The sequence below is a fragment of the Lepus europaeus genome, chromosome 8 (assembly GCF_033115175.1).
Source record: "Lepus europaeus isolate LE1 chromosome 8, mLepTim1.pri, whole genome shotgun sequence".
Classification (NCBI taxonomy): domain Eukaryota; kingdom Metazoa; phylum Chordata; class Mammalia; order Lagomorpha; family Leporidae; genus Lepus; species Lepus europaeus.
In genome coordinates this window covers 106,614,736-106,633,086 of record NC_084834.1, presented here as the reverse complement: position 1 = coordinate 106,633,086, position 18,351 = coordinate 106,614,736, and the positions used below count along the sequence as shown (strand labels likewise).

The window sequence follows — 18,351 nt, the reverse complement described above, 5'->3', positions numbered from 1 at the left end:
ATCGGTGCCCCGACCGGGACTAGAACCCGGTGTGCCGGCGCCGCAAGGCGGAGGATTAGCCTAGTGAGCCGCGTTTGGGTAATTTTACAGTCATATTATAGTCCATGTATCAAACTGACCTGATGTGCAAAACTTCTGCCATCGAAAAACATTATCTACTCACCGGTTACCAATTTCTTCCCTGTGTTTCAACAGGGCTTGGTTGGCCATCTCGGGTTCTTCAAACTGCACATAGGCCTCTCCTGTTTTTCTTCTCCCTCTGTAGTCCATCACAAAAGTAATGTCCACTATATTCAGACCTAGGACCCCAAAATTATTGCAAATTAGTGCTGCTAACAGGACTTTTTGTATCCTTAGAACACAATTACTCACTAATACAATCTATATGCTGTTCTGCAAGTCCCAAAGTTTGAATATTGTGCAGCCAAAAGTGTTAACACATTTTAATATCTGTATTTACAAAATATCTAGGGTCCAAGCAGCCCCTCTAAAACACACACTGTCCACCCTTCACTTTTTGAGGTCATGCATTGCCTAACGACTCCATCAACAACACAGCATACACACAACAGTGGTCCCATAGGATTATGCTGCCTAGTGACTCTGCAGCCTTGTTATTTGGTGTAAACACACTACTCTATGATGTTCATACAGCAAAGAAGGCACCCAACCACACCTTTCTCAGAATGTATCCCATCATTAAGCAATGCATCACTCTAGGGGGTACTTCAAAAAGTTCATTGAAGAACGAATTAAAATTTGATTTTGATGCGAAAACCTTTTTAAATCCATGTGTTCTTCAAAAAATTCATGAGAAATGCATTACTGTGAAAAAACTATGCATGGGTTTCATTTTTTTTTTTGCACCAATATAGGCTTATCTTCTATTTCCATTTTTCCATGAACCTTTTGAAGTACCCTAAATAGAGATCTAGGCTAACATTATTACAACTAATTATGGTGTATATTTTACAGCTAGGAATTAGATAATGCTTTAAAATCATACAAGTTGTTACTGCCTCAAATATGGCCACTATTACAAGACAATATTTTCTTCAATAGTGAAATCACTTCAAAATTTAACAATCCCTAAAGACCTGCCTGACAGAATAAAATACAGAAGGAGATAATGGAGGGAAATGGGGGGAAAATGATACCCAAACACGATATAAATTAAAAGCACCTGCAAAGAAGTCTACAATGTCTTTCTCATTGCAACTATAAGGAAGTCCTCGCAAACGAACCACGCCATCATTTACCACAGGTGAAGATTTGACCTGTAGGCTCTTCATTAAGGCATCCACATCTTCATTGTTTATCTCATATACTGCAAAGAAAAGCACAAATTGGATACAAAGTTCACAAAACAAAGGAAGAGGCCAGCCAGTTTTTTTAAAAATCAAATATTACCACTTGGTGAATCATCCAAGAATTCAAAAAACTGTTTTCAGCTTTATTACTTCTCATGGGAAAATGATTGACATTTATTGAATACATAAACATGCGCCAGGCATAACTCATTTAATCCTCTCGACTCTTTAAACAATTTTTACTTTGGGGCCAACACCGTAGCACAGTAGGCTAAGCCTCCACCCTCATCCCATATGGGAGCCAATTCATGTCCAGGCTTCTCCTCTTCCGATCCAAGCTCTCTGCTTATGGCCTGGGAAAACAGTGGAAGATGGCCCAAGTGCTTGGACCCCTGCACCTGCATGGGAGACTCGGAAGAAGCTCTTAGCGCCCAGCTTCAATCAACTCAGCTCTGGCTGTTTTGGCCATTTGGGGAGTGAACCAGTGGATGGATGACTTTTCTCTCCATCTCTCCCTCTCTCTGTCTGTAACTCTACCTCTCAAATAAATAAACAAAATATTTTTTAAAAATTACTTATTTATTTTCACTTTATTTTAAAGGCAGAGAAGAAGTGAGGGAGAGAGAGATTACTCATCTGCTGATTCACTCCACCAATGCCTGCAACAGCCAGGCTTGGCCTGGCCAACAAAGTCAGGAGCCTAGAATTTAATCCAGGTCTCCCATATGGGCGGCAGGGACCCAAGTACTTGAGCTGTTATCACCTGCTGCCGCTCAAGGTGTGCATCAGCAGGAAGCTGTACCAGAAGTAGTGGAGCAAGAACTTGCACTCAGGCACTCTAACAGGGATGCAGGTGCTCCAAGCAATGTGTTAACTGCAGTGTAAAACGCCCACCGCTAACCCACTCAATTTTTAACACAAACTTGGTCAACATCTTCATTTTATAGATCAGAGACTGAGATTATCACACTGCTTCATTTTCACAGACTATAAAATATCACATTCAAAGCATCTAACTACTTCACTATTGTCAGGGAGCATAGGAAAACGTCCCTGAGAAGTGTACAACCTAAAGCAAGAATCTTCAGAAGCCAGCAGCTCGCTTCACATACCTTCCACGTACCGCTGCCCCATGTACATGCGGTGCTTCTCTAAGGCCTTCTGCACATCTTGCTCTGACTCCATTTCAATTAAGGCATCACCCCTTCGTTTCCCATCTCTATTTAAGAGGAAGTGTATTCCATTCTCGCCATTGCGGATTCTGCAGTCTAAAAATATTTAAATCAAATCAATTAAAAGCAAAATTTCAGTTCAATTACCCAAGTGGCTAGAATGCAATTTTCCAGAAACAGCAGAAACCACATTTTTTTATGCCTGTCAGATCCCTTATACAACTCCCCTCTCTGAAGCCATCCAAATGTTAATCAGGTGGTAATCTCTATAAGGTTGCAAGCAGCCAGGATAAGTAAGCCCTGACACACAGGCTCAGGATCTCCCGGCCGGCAAATGGCAAGTCAGACTAGGCCCAACACCAAATGCATGATGTCCACTCCAGTGTTCCCATGTCAGTTTCAAATCACTTACAGGCATTAATATGTGGTTGGGTTGATGCATGAGGGTCTTAAAATCACATCCATAGGCCTCTAAAAACATCTCCTATAAGAATATTTTTGCTACCATAATTTTACTTTTCACACTTTTGATAATGAAGGAAAGACTTCCCCATACCGCACACCTCTTACAATGGGAGTAAGGCAAAGATGTAAGTGGCAAGCAGCTTCATAAAATGCTTGACCTACATAATCCTCTGCACGTTATGGCAGTTAATACATTACACTCTTCCACACATTTTATGGTGGCACCTTCTAAAAGCCTCTGAACAGAAAAATTGAGAGTCAGATGTAGAAACTAAATACACAAACCACAGATTATAAAATCTCCCAAATACGTTACTAAACGATGTCTATCACTTGATACCAAGTGACCTTGTATTCTAAATGGATGTTCTACATAAAGAGCTACTCTTAATCCACTATTTCCATGAACAGGTTTGCTTTTTGATATGTTAATATTAAAACTTCAGAGAAAACTGGTTTCATATCACAGTTTTAACATGAAATACTGTACCACAAAGTTAAAAAAGCAAGCATATACAGGCCACAGATGATACATACACACAGTGTCACTTGGTCTGACTACAGAAGAGCCAACATAAAACTCTTCCCAACCATCAGAGAAACTGTCTCCAGCATACCTGACTGCAGAGCTTGCAGGACTACCTGTTACTCACACGAATTGACAGAATTGAAATGTACCTGAGAAAAAGTTAAGCACATCTTCCACAGTGCACGACCAGGGCAATCCTTGAGCTCGAATGAGAAAAACATCATCCACTTCCTCTCCTATCTTGGATGGGGCCAATTCATACTCAGGGAGTGGCGGAAGGTCTTCCAGGTAGGTAGTTTTGGACTCCTTCCAAGAGAAATGAAGATAGGTAAAAGTATTTCCTGGACAGCCCACTCAGAAAATGTTTATTTCTACAAACTAATGCGTTAGATGACAGTAATATTTCAGATGCAAAAAGCTTCACAAAGTCAACATGTCCTGTTTAGGCACCAAATGTACACCCTAAAGCAAGAAGCAGGCATAGCCTTCTGCTTTGGCAGGCCATATATTTTAAAATGCATCAGCCCCAAATTATACCTAGTAATGTTTTAATTAAAGTAGTACAAGATGCATCCCTTCAACCTGACCAACATTTGAGTGCCCCTTACACTCAATGCAAGGGATACTCTCCTCTCAGAGACATTATCTCTTTTTTGTAAATATCTATCTATTTATTTATTTATTTATTTGAAAGGCAGAGTTACAGAGAGGCAGAGAGAGAGAGAGAGAGAGAGAGACTTCCATCCGGGGGTTCACTCCCCAGATGGCTGCAACAGCTGGAGCTGGGGCAAACTAAAGCCAGGAACCAGGAGATTCTTCTGGGTCTTCCATGTGGGCGTAGGGGCCCAAGGAGCTGAGCTGGATGAAAAATGGAGCAGCCAAGGACTCCAACTGGCATCCATATGGGATGCCAGCACTGCAGGCGGTGCCCGCTAGCCACATCACAGGCCCCGAGATTATTATCTTGAATCAGACAAGCATAGATGTTTCAAGTGCTATACTTAAGATACAAAATATTAAAGAATTCAAAACAGAGCACTAACAGAAGAATCAAGAGGTGATACAGGGATATAGAAAAGGGCATTACAGTTTGAGAGGTGGAGACAAAAAGTAATATGAACAAAGGCCCATTTGGAAAACAGCAAACTACTCCCATTTGTCCCAACTGTAGAGGACACTCAGGAACCACAGAAAATGAGCTGGCAAAAGGATCTGGTAGGATGCAGCAGCAGGCCTTGACCCCTGGGCTCCACGTGTGCCCTTCACTGGGCAGGCAAAGGGACGTTAATAAAAGACGTGGAGCAGTGGGTAAATCCAGGCCGCAGGACGCCTTGGAAAGATTAATCTGTCAGCTGGCACGCCAGACAAGTGAACAAGAAGCCCACAGCAAGCAACAGTGCGAGGCGACAGGAGCTGAAGACGCCCCTAAAGACCTCCGTGTTCTAAGACTAAGCCACAACTGGAATTTAATAACGCATCAGGTACTGGAACAGCAACGTGGGGCGACAAACCAGGTTTTCGGAGACACCTGCGTACCATCCATCCTTTCATGAAGATTGGGCTCTAATTTTAAGGGAGTCAAGGATAAATGGGAGCATGGTGTGTAACACACACAGTACTAGTATATGCTCAACAGATTCTGTCGCTGTAGTCAATTTTACAGAAGAAAATACATCAATCCAGAGAAGCCCTAGTGCTCAAAGGCTCACTGGAGATGGGCTGTTTGTTTTAGAGCAACTTTCCCCCATTTCGCCAGCGTTCCAAAAAGCACCGCAGCAGAAAAGTATTGGGCCAGGATTCAAATCAATTAGCTCAGCCCCTGGCAGACAGCAGCCATGCTGTTTCACCTCCCAGTTTCCATAAATCCAAGCAGCACAAACTGAATTCAGACAAACATCCGGGGCCAGGGAGTCCAAAAGTGTGCATGCCACTTCTCAGACGCCACAGAACAAGCAGAGGCGGACGCTGCACACAGCAGGCGCAAAATATGTGCAATCAGAAAAAAATTTAAAAAAAAAAAAACGGTGGACTCACTTTGGAGACCCCAAATTGCGGCCTCGACCCTGGAGGCCCACTCCCCGCAGTCTCTCCTCCGCCCCCAGTACCGCACACTGTCCCGACTGCTCTCCCCGCGGGAGGCGCCCCGCAGTGCTAAAGGCCCTCGTGTCAAAGGAGCGGAGTTCCAGAGGTGACCTTCAGTGCACTGGGGCAGCCCGCCTCGGCCCGAGGAGGCGAGCGAGCAGGGCGCGCCGGGCTCCAGGCTCCATCCCCGCACGAACCCTGCCGGCGGCGGCTGCCCGCGCGGCGCCCAGGGACGCCCGGGCCTAGCGCGGCGGCTGCACGGCGGCTCCCAGCCCCGCGCCGGGTCCGGCCTCCCAACTTCACAGCCGGCGGGTGGACGGCGACGGGGATGCGGGGAGCGGGTGTCAGCAGCCTCACGACACCTACCATGGGCCCGGCGGGACACAAGGCCTCAACATGCACCCCGGTCCCACGTACACTGCCCAACCGACCAGAGACTCCGGGGGCGCGCAAAACCAGGAGAAAATCGCAGGCCTGGAAGAGCGGCCCTTGTTCCCCGGGCCCAATAGGAGCAGGGAGCGGACCGGGGGGCGGGGGTGCACGGCGCGTGCCGCGGATCCCCGGGCGCGCGCATGCGCGCCGCCGCCGCCGCCGGGATGGGGGGGTCCCGCGCGCGGCCCCGCGCGGCGCCCACGTACCTGGCTGTAGCCCCGCGCCGGGCCCGCGGCCGCCGCCAGCGACTGCGGCAGCAGAGGGGCGCGCAGGGCCGGGTAGGAGGCGGCGGCCGCGGCTGCGGCGGAGGTGGCGGCGGGCGGAGGGCCCGCCAGCCTCCCGGCGGGCGCAGGCCCGAGCTGGAGGCCGCGCGTCTGGGAGGCGGCGGCCGCGGCGGCCCCGAGCAGCAGCAGCAGGCGGCGGCGGCCCGAGACGCCGGAGGGGAAGGAGCCGGCGGCGGAGTAGAAGGGCAGGCAGGCGGCGCCGGTGCGCCGGCAACTGCTGCAGTTGCAGCCGCAGCCCCGGAGCAGCGCCCCGAGCACCCAGCGCGTCCCGGCCATGGACTCCGGCGGCGGCGCGGGGCCTGGAGGCGGCTGCCGCTGCAGCGCGAGCGGAGGGGAAGCGGACTCCAGGGCCGGGGAGGGGACGCCGGGCACATGCGCCGCCGGCACCGGGGGCAGCGGCGAGTCGCGAGGAGGCGGAGGAGCGCGCCGCTCCGCCCGGTCTCCGCCCTCGGGGCGGGGCCGCCCGCGGGTCGGGCGGGGCCGGGGCCGCCCCTCAGCCGGAGGGGAAACTGAGGCCTCGCGGCGAGGGGGCGAGGCTGTCCGGGCTGTGAGGGGCCCCGGAACGCGTGACGTGAGGAGCCGTGATCGCCCGGTTGTAAACAGACGGGAAAACGTCGGAGGAGGTTTGGTCACCACAAGCCTGAGAGAACTCTGCTCCAAGGTGCGCTGTATACTTAAGCTGATAGTGAACACAGAGCGCCTCCCCTCATGAGAGTGCATTCGCGGGCGGACACGTAGGGATCTGCACCAAATAAATAGTGACTGCTTCAGCGTTTTCCTTCCTTTTGTTGCCAGGACCTGTCAAAGATAAGTGGGCGAAAGGGAGTTCTTAGGATCAAAAGGAAAGGCTAATTTTAAAAAACTTTATTATGGAAAATATCGTAGGAATGTATACATCACACGAACTTCTAGAACGTGTGGATGGATTATCAACAGTTTTCTTCTTTAAAAAAGGTGTATTTATGGGGCCGGTGCTGTGGCCCAGCGCGTTAAGGAGCGACCACAAGCCCTGTAATTCCATATAGGAGACTGTTCCAGTCCCAGCTGCTCCACTCCCTGCTGAACACGCCAGGGAAAGCAGTAGGAGGTGCCCCTGCACCCACGTGGGAGACCCAGAGGAAGCTCCTGGCTCCTGCCTCCCGCCTGACCTAGCTCAGGTTATAGCGATTTGAGAAGTGAACCAGCGAATAAAAGATCTCTCTCTCCTTCTCCTTCAGTAACTCTGACTCTCAAATAAATAAATCAATCTTTAAAAAGGAAAAAGGATGAGTGTAACAAATAATAGTGCAAAACCTTAAAAAAAATTTATTTGAAAGGCAAAGTGATAAAGAGAGGGAGAGAGCTATCTTGCACTTCTTGGTTCACTACCCAAATGGCTGCAACAGCCAGGTCAGGGGCAGGCTGAAGCTGGGAGCCAGGATCTCCACCCTGGTCTCCCACATGGGTGCCAGGAACCCAAGCACTCGGGCTCAGTTCACACACTACCTTCCCAGGAGCATTAGCAGGAAGCTGGATTGGAAGCAGAGCAGTAGGGGACTTGAACTTCTGATATGGAGCTCCACAAAGCTGGCCCATCAACATGTTTCAGTATTGTTCCATCTACTACTGTCACCTCCAGAACCTTATTTTGTTTGCTAAAATATATAAAAGCAAAGTATGATCTTCCCAGTCATTCATCCTAACCTGACAAGGTCTTAAACAGAAAAACACAACACTGACAGGTTGCATTTTGTGGGGTTTTTAGATATTTTAGGTTATTGCACTTTAACTTGTTTACCTTGGACTACCTTTAGGTTAGGAAAACTCAGTACTTCTCAAGAAAACTTTTCTTCTCCCAAAAAGCAAAGAACAAGAAAAGATGTGACGAGTTCAACTCTGTGAACCTGAAGTATCAGCAAGGCAGGCATCCAGCAGAGTAGTTAAGATGCCACTTGGGATGCCTGCATCCCTGAACAGTCCCTGGGTTTCAGTCCCAACTCCGTTCCTGATTCCGGCTTCTCGCTAATGCACACACATGGGAACAACAGGTGATGGCTCAGGTATTTGGAACCTGACAACCCCATGAAAACCTGGATTGAGTCACCGGTTCCTGGCTTTGGCCTGGGCTGGCTCCAGCTGATGTGAGCATTTGGGGAATGAACCAACAGATGAAAGATCTCTGTCTCTGTTCCTCTCCAAACCTTTCAAATAGAAATAAATTTAAAAGACTTATTATTATTTATTTGAAAGAATTAGAGACAGGAGAGAGCTTCCATCTGCTGGTTCACTCCTCAAATGGCTGCAATGGCCAGGGCTGGGCCAGGGAGTTTCTTCCGGGTCTGCACGTGGGTGCAGGGGCCCAAGAAGTTGAGCCATCTTCTGCTGCTTTTCCCAGACCAGTAACAGGGAGCTGGATGGGAAGTGGAACAGCTGGGACAGGAACCAGCGCTCATATATGGGATGCTGGTATTATAGGCAGTGGCTTTACCAGCTCTGCCACAACACCAGCACCAGTAAATGTTATTTTAAAATCAAGTAACTGTAAACACCACTTTTTAGTGCTAGTTATTTAACTTTTAATTATGGAAGTAAAACTGTTGGTCAAAAGCCTATATTGAAAGACTTAAAACTTTTACTTACTTATATTTGAAAGAGAGAGAAACAGATACAGTCGATACAGAGAGCCCAAATACCCAAAACAGTGAGTACTAGGCCAGGCTGAAGCCAGGAGCCAGGAACTCCATCCAAGTCTCCGCTTTGAGTGATGGGGGTGCAAGTACTTGAAGCACCATCTGCTGCCTCCAAGATTGGAAGCAAGGTCAGAAGTAGAGGCAGGGGGGCTGGCGCTGTGGCATAGCAGATAAAGCTGCCCCCTACAGTGCTGGCATCCCATATGGGTACCGATTCGCGTCCCAAATGCTTCTGATTCAGCTCTCTGCTATGGCCTGGGAAAGCAGTAGATGATGGCCCAAGTCCTTGGGCACCTGCACCCACATGGGAGACCCAGAAGAAGCTCCTGGCTTCAGATCGGCGCAGCTCCAATCGTTGGTAGTCATCTGGGGAGTGAACCAGCAGATGGAAGACTCTCTCTCTCTCTCTCTGCCTCTGCTGCTCTGTAACTCTGCCTTTCAAATAAATAAATAAATCTTTAAAAAACAAACAAACAAAAAGAAGTAGAAGCAGGGGTAGATCCCAGGTACTCTGATATGGGCTATAGATAACCCATGACCACAGTGCCCACCCTCCAAGCTGTGGCTTAACCATGTGAGAGGGATCAGCCCTCAGAGACTGTTTGGGACTAAGATGGTAAAACTGGAGATGGATGAAGAGAAGGGGGAAGATTTGAGAGACTGGAGGTAGAATTAACAGAACTGAAGGATTGACAGGGTATTGTGTTCTGTTGTTCCATTGTTACTATATTTGGAATTGTGTGGGTGAGGATGATTTTATGTCCCTGGGAAAGTTTAAATTAAATATAGATATATTACAAGCAAGCAAGTGTTGAATTCATGCTGTTGAGATAGAGATGTCTGACCTACAACTATTAATTTGAGAACTGTCAGTATAAATGAAGCTACTGGTGTGGATAAGGTTGCCTAGGACCAAGTTTGGAGTGAAAACAGAAGTCTAGAAACCAGACTTGTAGTACTTGAACATTTACTGTCACATACAGAAAAATGAACCTGCAAGGAGAGAGATAAGAGGAAGAGAGATTAAAAGGAAAATTAAGAGAAGCCAACAGCATGTTTCTGGAAGAGGGAATAATAAAAGTGTCACCTACTTAGAAGGATCAATACTTCATCAATTCTTCAAGTGAAATGAGAACAGGCAGAAACATCTTGGATTTAGTGATGTAGGGAGGCTTCAGAAACCTTATCCATAGCTGTGTAGGGTAGTGATAGTAGATACCAGAGTAAAGCAAAGGGTGAAAAAATGGGGATGGAAGGGCAAAGTTTGATTTTGTGGGTGAAGAAAGGGATAGAGCATAAGGCAGTATAGGTCGAAAGTGGGTTTTGTTTTGCTTTGTTTGGATTAAATTTGGTGAGATTAGAATATGTTGAAGTGGTGCTGGGAAAGACTAAGTAACCAGGAGAAAAATAGGCATAATCAATGTGTGGTTTCCTAGAAAGTAAAAGAGGCCAGGCACCAAAGCACAGATGCTGAGAGTAGCTTTAAATAGGAGAGAGTTCTCCACTTTTTGTATAATAAAGGAATCCTACAACATTGTTCTTCTGGTATGGCCTTTTGGCCCATGTATAAGCATATACAGGGTAGTACAGGCAGATTATCAGAATAATTTTCTGACAATTTCTGAGTTTAAATTGGGGTAAGCACTCTAGATTTAAGGTAGTGTGAGGAAAAGAAAAAAAAGTTCTATTCCATCCCTAGGGAAAAATGTTCAAAGGAAGTCTTCATAGCTCTAAAGAGCACGTTAGTTAGCTGGGAGAGGAGCTGGAAGTGGATAATTATTCTGATTACGAATCAATAAATGAAGGAACTCATTTTATTGTCTGTGCCCCTCAATTCTTAGAAGTGAACATACTTCCCTTCTGATATGCAATGAAGTTGAGCCAATCTCCCAGGGTCCCACCCCAGAGCCTTCTTTGCATTTGAAAGAAGTCAAAAATCATGAGCCATGGATGTCAATAAGCCTAGGGTGGCAAAAGGAAAAGGAATTGTAGTCAAGTACCATAAAGAAATGGTGCCCATTTGTGTAACCTGTGATTAAGGTGCTATTTGTCATCCAAGATTAAAGGAAGAACTTTATTAGGTTGGGTAGATGCTAGAGAATTTCAGGAATTGAGGCTACCAGTTATTTCCAAGGAAAAACAAAGAGATGCATTTTATCACCATGATCATTGCCTCATTCTTTTATCTGACAAGAAAAGCTGATACAGTAGGACCACAAACTCAAAGATTTGTTTTTGCTGCAATTATGTGTTTCTTAGGCTAGCTGTTGGCCTGTGTTCACTATTAGCAAGTCCATGCTAACCAAATCTTGTGTTTATCCCTTAGATTATTTTTGGAAAACTCTCTATGAAGGAATAAAACAGACCTGTTTATGACTCACACACAACAGACCAATACTCCTCTAAACACTTCTTCACTTGTTAAAACATGGCTCTGGAAAAGAGTAACTGAGTAGTTATTTAAATGAAATGTTCTGTCAAGAAATGGTAATTTCAACAAAAATTAAAAGTAAATATTTTATATTAATAGCACATTTCTTTCCTATGGCAAATGTTTAAAAATTAACAAGACTAGAAATGTAAACTGCATTCCTGAGCGAGTTCTCAGATACAATGTCAGCATGATCGTGAGAAAGAAGTATTCACTGCAGATAAGGCAGTCACAAAACCAAATGCTAAGATGATGCCCTCTACATGAAGGATGTTTAGCAACACTGGGGATATTTAGCAAGTGAAAAGGTGGGCTGTGGCATCTTCTGGCCATATCTACAAAGATAAGGCAGGAGAAGTAGTCACAGCAACTGGTTCTTTGTAGGAGGACAGAAGCTAGGAGGCAACTGGAGTTCAAAGCTTGGAACATCCATCGACACAAGAGTACAGCATAACAAAAAATGATTTGTTAACTAGGCATCTTTCTGATGAATTATCTCTTTTAAATAGGTAACACTTGAAAACAATGTTAAAAAAAAAAGTCAAACCATGCAAAATAATGCTACCCACATGCACACACAGCACACACACAGTAGAGCAAGCTGAATACAGGTTGCCTCCAGCCACTGTCCTCTCACTGTTCAGTTTTCCTCAGACAGGAACTAGTACCAGCTTTTTGTATCCTTTCAGTGGTGGTCTGTGCAGTCTCATCACTTTTAAATTTGGAAATTCTGCTGTACTCAGGATTTTGACAAGTTTTACACCTGTAGTGAAGGACCTTCTGAAGCCAGTGTGTACCTAAATTGAAAGCAAAAGGAAGCAAAACAGGCAAATGAGATTCTGTGTCGCAAAAGGACACCAGCACAAAAGGTATGACAGGAAAAGGTAAATCTGCTATATTTGGAAAAACGATTTCCCACCCCCCCCCTTTAACAACATGGTTAGGAAAAATGTAAGGCATCGGAGATCAGATACTTGATAAAATCCTGGCTTTGTCACTGTCTAGCTATGTGACACTGGTCAAATTATTTTTAATCTCTCTGAGTTTTATTTTTCTAAGTTATAAAAATGGAGAAAATATTCACCACCACAAAGAGTAGTGATATACCTGGTACACAGGAAGAACCTAATAAGCAGTGACTATTACTTCTTAGCTGTGTTTAAAGGAAATTTTCAAGGTTGTCTTCATCTGTGTTTCTTCCCTCTGATGCCACCTCATTGTTTGTTTATAATCTATCATGATCCTAAAAGGGTCTAAGGTAGATTCCACCTCCGGAAAATAATTTTCCCTTGGAAACAAATTCTATGGGAAAAGAATATGTCAAGCTTAAGGTTAAGTTCTGTGAGGCCTGTTTGAGCCTCGAGTTTAGGGCAGGACTATGCCCTACTTGTCTGAAGGACATCAAAGGAATGTGGATCCTCATTCTGAAGAGATCTTGACAGTGCTTGTTTCTTATGTACTATATTTAGTCTGTTTCCCCTGTTGCATTTAAAATCTTTATATCAGGAGCAGGTGTTAGCTTGTATCCCACATCAGAGTACCTGAGTTGGAAACCTAGCTCCAGCTCCTGATTCAAGCCTCCTGCTGATGAAGACCCCGAGAGGCAGTGATGATGGCTCAAGAAATTGGGCTCCTGTACTCATTTTGGAGACCTGGATGTGTTCCATGCTCCTGGCTTTGGCCTGACCCAGTTCAGATGGTTGCAGGCATTTGGAGAGTAAACCAGCAGATAGAAACTCTGTCAAATACATAAATTTAAAAAATATATATATAGAGAGATGAAGATACGCGTGTGTAGATATGTACCTACACAGCTGACATTAATCAGTATGCAATAACTGTTTATTGAACTAAAACCAGAAGGCTGTTTTTATATGTAAATGTGTGTACATTAAGGAGTATGGGTATTGTCCTAATGCTGATTTATTAATAATATTTTTAATTGGTCAAGAAGAAACAAAAAGTGAAAAAAAGTCAATGGAAAAATGGGCATTGGATAAACCACTTTTTCAGTGAAAATGGAAACCTATATATTTTTAATAGATTTCCTGTGGATTTTTAATTTGATCTCATTGTAGCTTCCATTGAAAACAAATACTAGAGACTGCTAGAAGTACATATATGGCATCTAATGTATATTAAACTCACTTCAAGATTTATCATTTGTAGGGTGGCATTGGAAATGATTCACCTAGGGTGTAATTCCATTATCACTTATACTTAACTTACATGAAATTAATTATTCTGCTTACTAATATATTGATAAACTCTCAAGATTTTGGAATGAAGGGGTCAACTAAAATACAAAAGGCCTACCTTCTGTTTTTTTTTTTGTTTGTTTGTTTTCTTTAGAAGTATGGCACAGTTGGGGGTTTAATTTATTATAAGAACTATCCCTAGAAAAAGTCAGGAAAATGGTTGCATTCCCCACCATCACCCACTCCCATTCTATCTACTTCTAACACTTCATGGATATCCCCATTGATAATTTTTATGCTGAACCATATTTCAGTAGTGTACCCTCCCCTAATGTCATCTTTGTGATATTTTCACACAGGTTTTGTTGTTGTTTCTCCATTTTTACAATTTCTGTTGTTGACCATGTTGGCTAAGCATGAATCTGACCTCTTGCTTTATAATGTCATGGAGTTATGAGTCATTTATTCTGAGGGTCATTGATTCCAGAAATATTTATTATGAGTATATGCATTTTTTGTGCTAGATAATAGAGAACTAGATAAATGAAAGTATTCCCTATGTTCAAGTTTCTCAACCGTGAGGTTCTCCTAATAAGGAAAATGGGTTAAAAAAAATTGTGGGGCCATCGCTGTGGCTTAGTGGGCTAAGCCTCTGCCTGAGGCACTGGCATCCCACAGGGCACCAGTTCAACTCCCAGCTGCTCCACTTCTGATCCAGTTTCTGCTGTGGCCTGGGAGAGCAGTCCAGGATGACTCAGGTCCGTGGGCCCCTGTACCACATGGCAAACCCAGAAGAAGCTCTTGGCTCCTGGCTTTGGATGGGCTCAGCTTCAGCTATTGCAGCCATTTGGGGAGTGAACCAGCAGATGGAAGACTTCTCTGCCTCTGCCTCTCCGTAACTCTGCCTTTCAAATAAATAAATAAACAAATAAATCTTTTAAAAATTATAAATTTTTAAAAATTAAAAAAAAAACAATTACAACACATTATTCCTGCTATAATGGAGGAGTCTCAGGATACCACTGACCTTCAAAAGAGGGACTCTTACATTCTTAATGGATGAAAGGTGACTTAAAGAGTTAACTTCAAAGTTGGATCTTAAGAAAATCAATAAGGATTAATAAAGTGAAGGAGGGACTATTGTCCCACGTAGAATGAACAGTTTTTTCAAAATCCCACAGGCATAAGAGAACTTAGAGAATTCAGGGAACTACAAATGATTTGTGGCAGAACTACTAACATAATGGTATTTTGCAAAGGCTAATTCGAAATTAGATCACTAAAAAGCCTTATGCATGCATTTTAAGGAAGCTGAACTTTGGAAGAAGATGGGCTACCTATTCAGGTAGGAAAGTGATATAAATAGATTTACATTTAGAAATTCAATTCTGGCAATAGTTTGGAGGATTGACTGTAGGAAGGCAAGAAAGCCCAAGGTGGTTATGAGACTCATACAGTAATGCACAGGAGAAAAGCACAGGGCCTGGGCCAGAAGAGCAATCTCAAGAGCCGCTTCCGAGGCAGAGGCAGAGAAGTCTTCCATCTGCTGCCTACGGAACTCCTACTATCCTGAAAGGATCCTTTCCAAGTCTATTGGCAGCTCTGGCAGGTAAAGGTCAGACTGAAGCCACTAACAGAAACGCGTCAAAAGGGAAGGCTTCCATCCTACTGTCATAAACTGGGGAAATACTTGACCAAGAAACAAGCAAGCCAACAACTTTTGTTATTATTAGAGGATCGTAAAGTCTTTAGGACAGAAAAAAAGCATTAAAGATTATTGAAAGAATCCAAACGAATTTAATCCCCTTTACAATATCCCTGCCAGATGGAGAGGCAGACTGTGCTGAATAATTCCAGTGAGAGTAATCCTCTTCTTCCTTAAAAAACTCTCTCACTTGTGCTCCAACAAAACAAAACAAATCAAAAAGATAAAGAGCAAAAAAAGAAAAGGAGGAATTCCATGTAGGTGCCACTCCCGGCCTTTCCATGGGCTTCACTGGCACTCTCTTCCTGAAACTCCACTCTGTATAGCGATGCATAATTTATAGGTAGGGCAGACTTTATGGAAAGGTAAAAGGAAGCTATTCTCTAAGTAGTCATCCTGGAGCCAGGAAGCGAAGCTTCTCCCTGTACCACCCCCATGCAACGCTATCATAGAGTCTCCAATCCCGCCATTAGCATTTCTGAAGAAACAGCACATTAAACTAAGTCACATCAGGGTGTTAATGACATATCAGACAGATTTCATCCTGATGTTGGGGATCCTGGGAAGTGCAGCCCCATTAGTAAAGGAAGGAGCAGAGAAAAAGCCAGGCGATCCAGAAGTCCTTGTGGTCCACAGACCCAGAGGCTTGGTTAACTGTGGAAGAAGGGCCTGGAATTTGTTTAGAACACTGTTGCCAGGGCCCGTGCTGTGGCACAGTGGGTTAACGCCCTGGCCTGAGGCGCTGGCATCCCATATGTGCGCCAGTTCAAGACCTGGCTGCTCCTCTTCCGATCCAGCTCACTGCTATGGCCTGGGAAAGCAGTAGAAGACCTCTCTCTCTCTCTCTCTCTCTCTCTCTCTCTCTCTTTCTCTCTCTGCCTCTCCTCTCTCTGTGTAACTCTGACTTTCAAATAAATAAATAAATCTTTAAAAAAAAAAAAAAAAGAACACTGTTGCCAGGATTCCCCTTCACATTATGTTGTCTCAAATGGTCTGGGGTGGACTCCTAGGAGATTCTGACACACAGCTAAGCTTAGGAGTTTTTAACTGTGAAGTCACGTTAGAAAACAGACAGGGGCCAACTCTGTGGCACAGCAGGCAAAAGCTGCAGCCTGCAGTGCCAGCATTGCACATGGGCGCCGGTTCCAGTCCCAGCTGCTCCACTTCCGATCCAGCTCTCTGCTATGGCCTGGGAAAGCAGTAGAAGATGGCCCAAGAGCGTGGGCCCCTGTACCCACGTGAGAGACACAGAGGAAACTCCTGACTCCTGGCTTTGAATTGGCACAGCTCCAGTTGTTGCGGCCATCTAGGGAGTAAACCAGCAGATGGAAGACCTTGCTATCTTTCTGCCTCTGCCTCTGCCTCTCTGTAACTCTTTCAAATAAATAAATAAGTAAATCTTAAAAAAACAAAAAGAAAGAAAGAAAACAGAGTATCTCTAGAACCTGGAAACTAGCTGAGCTCTTGATACAAAGAGAAGAAGAAAAAAAGATATGTATATAGAGTTTGTAGTCTGGCCTGGGAACTGTATCAGTGAACAAATTAATATAAGGTGATGAATTCTGCATTAGTTATTTTTAGCATCACTGTTAATGAGAAAAGATAATGTAGTCTCACTGTGATGCAAGATAAAATATACAATATTACCCATTATATTCTAACTGAAAATGTTAACTTGAATGTGTATAAGTCTTCATGGGGCCAGCACTGTGGCACTGGAAGTTGAGCTGCCACCTACAACACCAGCATTCCAGGTGCTCCACTTCTGATCCATTCCCTGCCTGGGAAAGCAGCAGAAGATGGCCCAAGTACTTGGGCCCCTGCCACCCACATGAGAGACCTGGATGGAATTCTGGGCTCCTGGTTTCAGCCTGGCCCAGCCACAACTATTGCAGCCATTTGGGGAGTGAACCACCAGATAAAAATCTCTCTCTCTTTCCATTTCCCTCTGTAACTCTGCCTTTCAATAAATAGAATAAATCTCTAATAAAGAAATAAGTCTTGGGGCTGATGCTGTGGCAAAGCAGGTTAAGTAGCCACCTGCAGAGCATGGCATCCCATATGGGCACCAGTTTGAGTCCCAACTGCTCTGCTTCCGATCTTGCTCCCTGCTAATGTGCCTGGGAAAGAAGTGGAAGATAGCCCAGCTCCTTGGGCCCCTGTACTAGCATGGGAGACCCTGAAGAAGCTCCTGGCTCCTGGCTTCCAACAGGCCCAGCTCCAGCAGTCGCAGCCATTAGGGGAGTGAACCAGTAGATGGAAAGTCTCTCTCTCTCTCTCTCTCTCTCTCTCTCTCTCTGCCTCTGCCTCTCCCTCTCTCTAACTGCCTTTCAAGTAAAAATAAATACATCTTTTTAAAAAAATAAGTCTTTATATTGAACTTCTGGTTTACAGGAAATACAGGGATAGAAGAACAAACTGAATGACTTCCTGAGGAAGGCACTGGACAAATTCAGAATGGGGTGCTTTGTGCTGGATAGGTGATCTCTTTTAACAAGTCAATATTATGGAGATAAATGGGTGGAGCAGAATTCTAGATTTAGAGAAAATTAAATATCACTTCTTTACTCTCTCAAAATGGAATGTGGCCTCTTGTTTTGACTTAGAATAGACAGCAACTGTAGAGAATTCTAGAACACTCTATGTGAGCATCTATATCAGTACCATCTCACATGGGGACCACACAATGTGTGGCATCTTACACTAGTGCTTCTCAATATTGGCTCCTGCCCGGAACTTTCCTGTGTTGATGATTTGGTCTGTGTGTGCCCAGAAATAAGAGGAGGTGGCCCTTCATCTTGCAGAACTTTGGTCAAGAGGAAGCAATAACTAGTAGATAAATTCCTCCCTGTTCTGCAATATACTTTCCTAAAACACAACTGTTCATCCGACCTCCCAGAAGATGGCTCCACAGCAATAAACAATCAGTCACCTCTGATAAAAGGGACAGTTTGCTAATGTACCCTTAAATTCACCCTCCTAGTTCATTGCCCCCCATGGCCCTTTCCCTTCAGTCCTGTTGCCCTATTATTGAACTCTCTTATAAAGTAGCAGCATAAAAACTTTTGCTTCAA

General features: G+C 44.7%; 1 protein-coding gene across 4 annotated transcripts in view; it reads right to left on the bottom strand.

The window, feature by feature from the left end:
* GRSF1 (G-rich RNA sequence binding factor 1) overlaps positions 1 to 18,351 on the bottom strand; it is a 50,085-nt gene that overhangs the window by 12,309 nt on the left and 19,425 nt on the right. For 2 of the 4 annotated variants that reach the window (XM_062198729.1, XM_062198728.1), the window contains exons 1-5: positions 6,197 to 6,565; positions 3,626 to 3,782; positions 2,423 to 2,578; positions 1,184 to 1,327; positions 164 to 299 (exon numbers count right to left, since the gene is read on the bottom strand). In XM_062198729.1, coding sequence (XP_062054713.1) covers positions 164 to 299; positions 1,184 to 1,327; positions 2,423 to 2,578; positions 3,626 to 3,782; positions 6,197 to 6,550 — 947 coding nt within the window. In that variant the 5' untranslated portion in view covers positions 6,551 to 6,565. Of the gene's footprint in view, positions 1 to 163; positions 300 to 1,183; positions 1,328 to 2,422; positions 2,579 to 3,625; positions 3,783 to 5,924; positions 6,072 to 6,196; positions 6,566 to 18,351 lie in introns of those variants that run through there. The other 2 variants (XM_062198731.1, XM_062198730.1) reach the window with 2 other exon arrangements.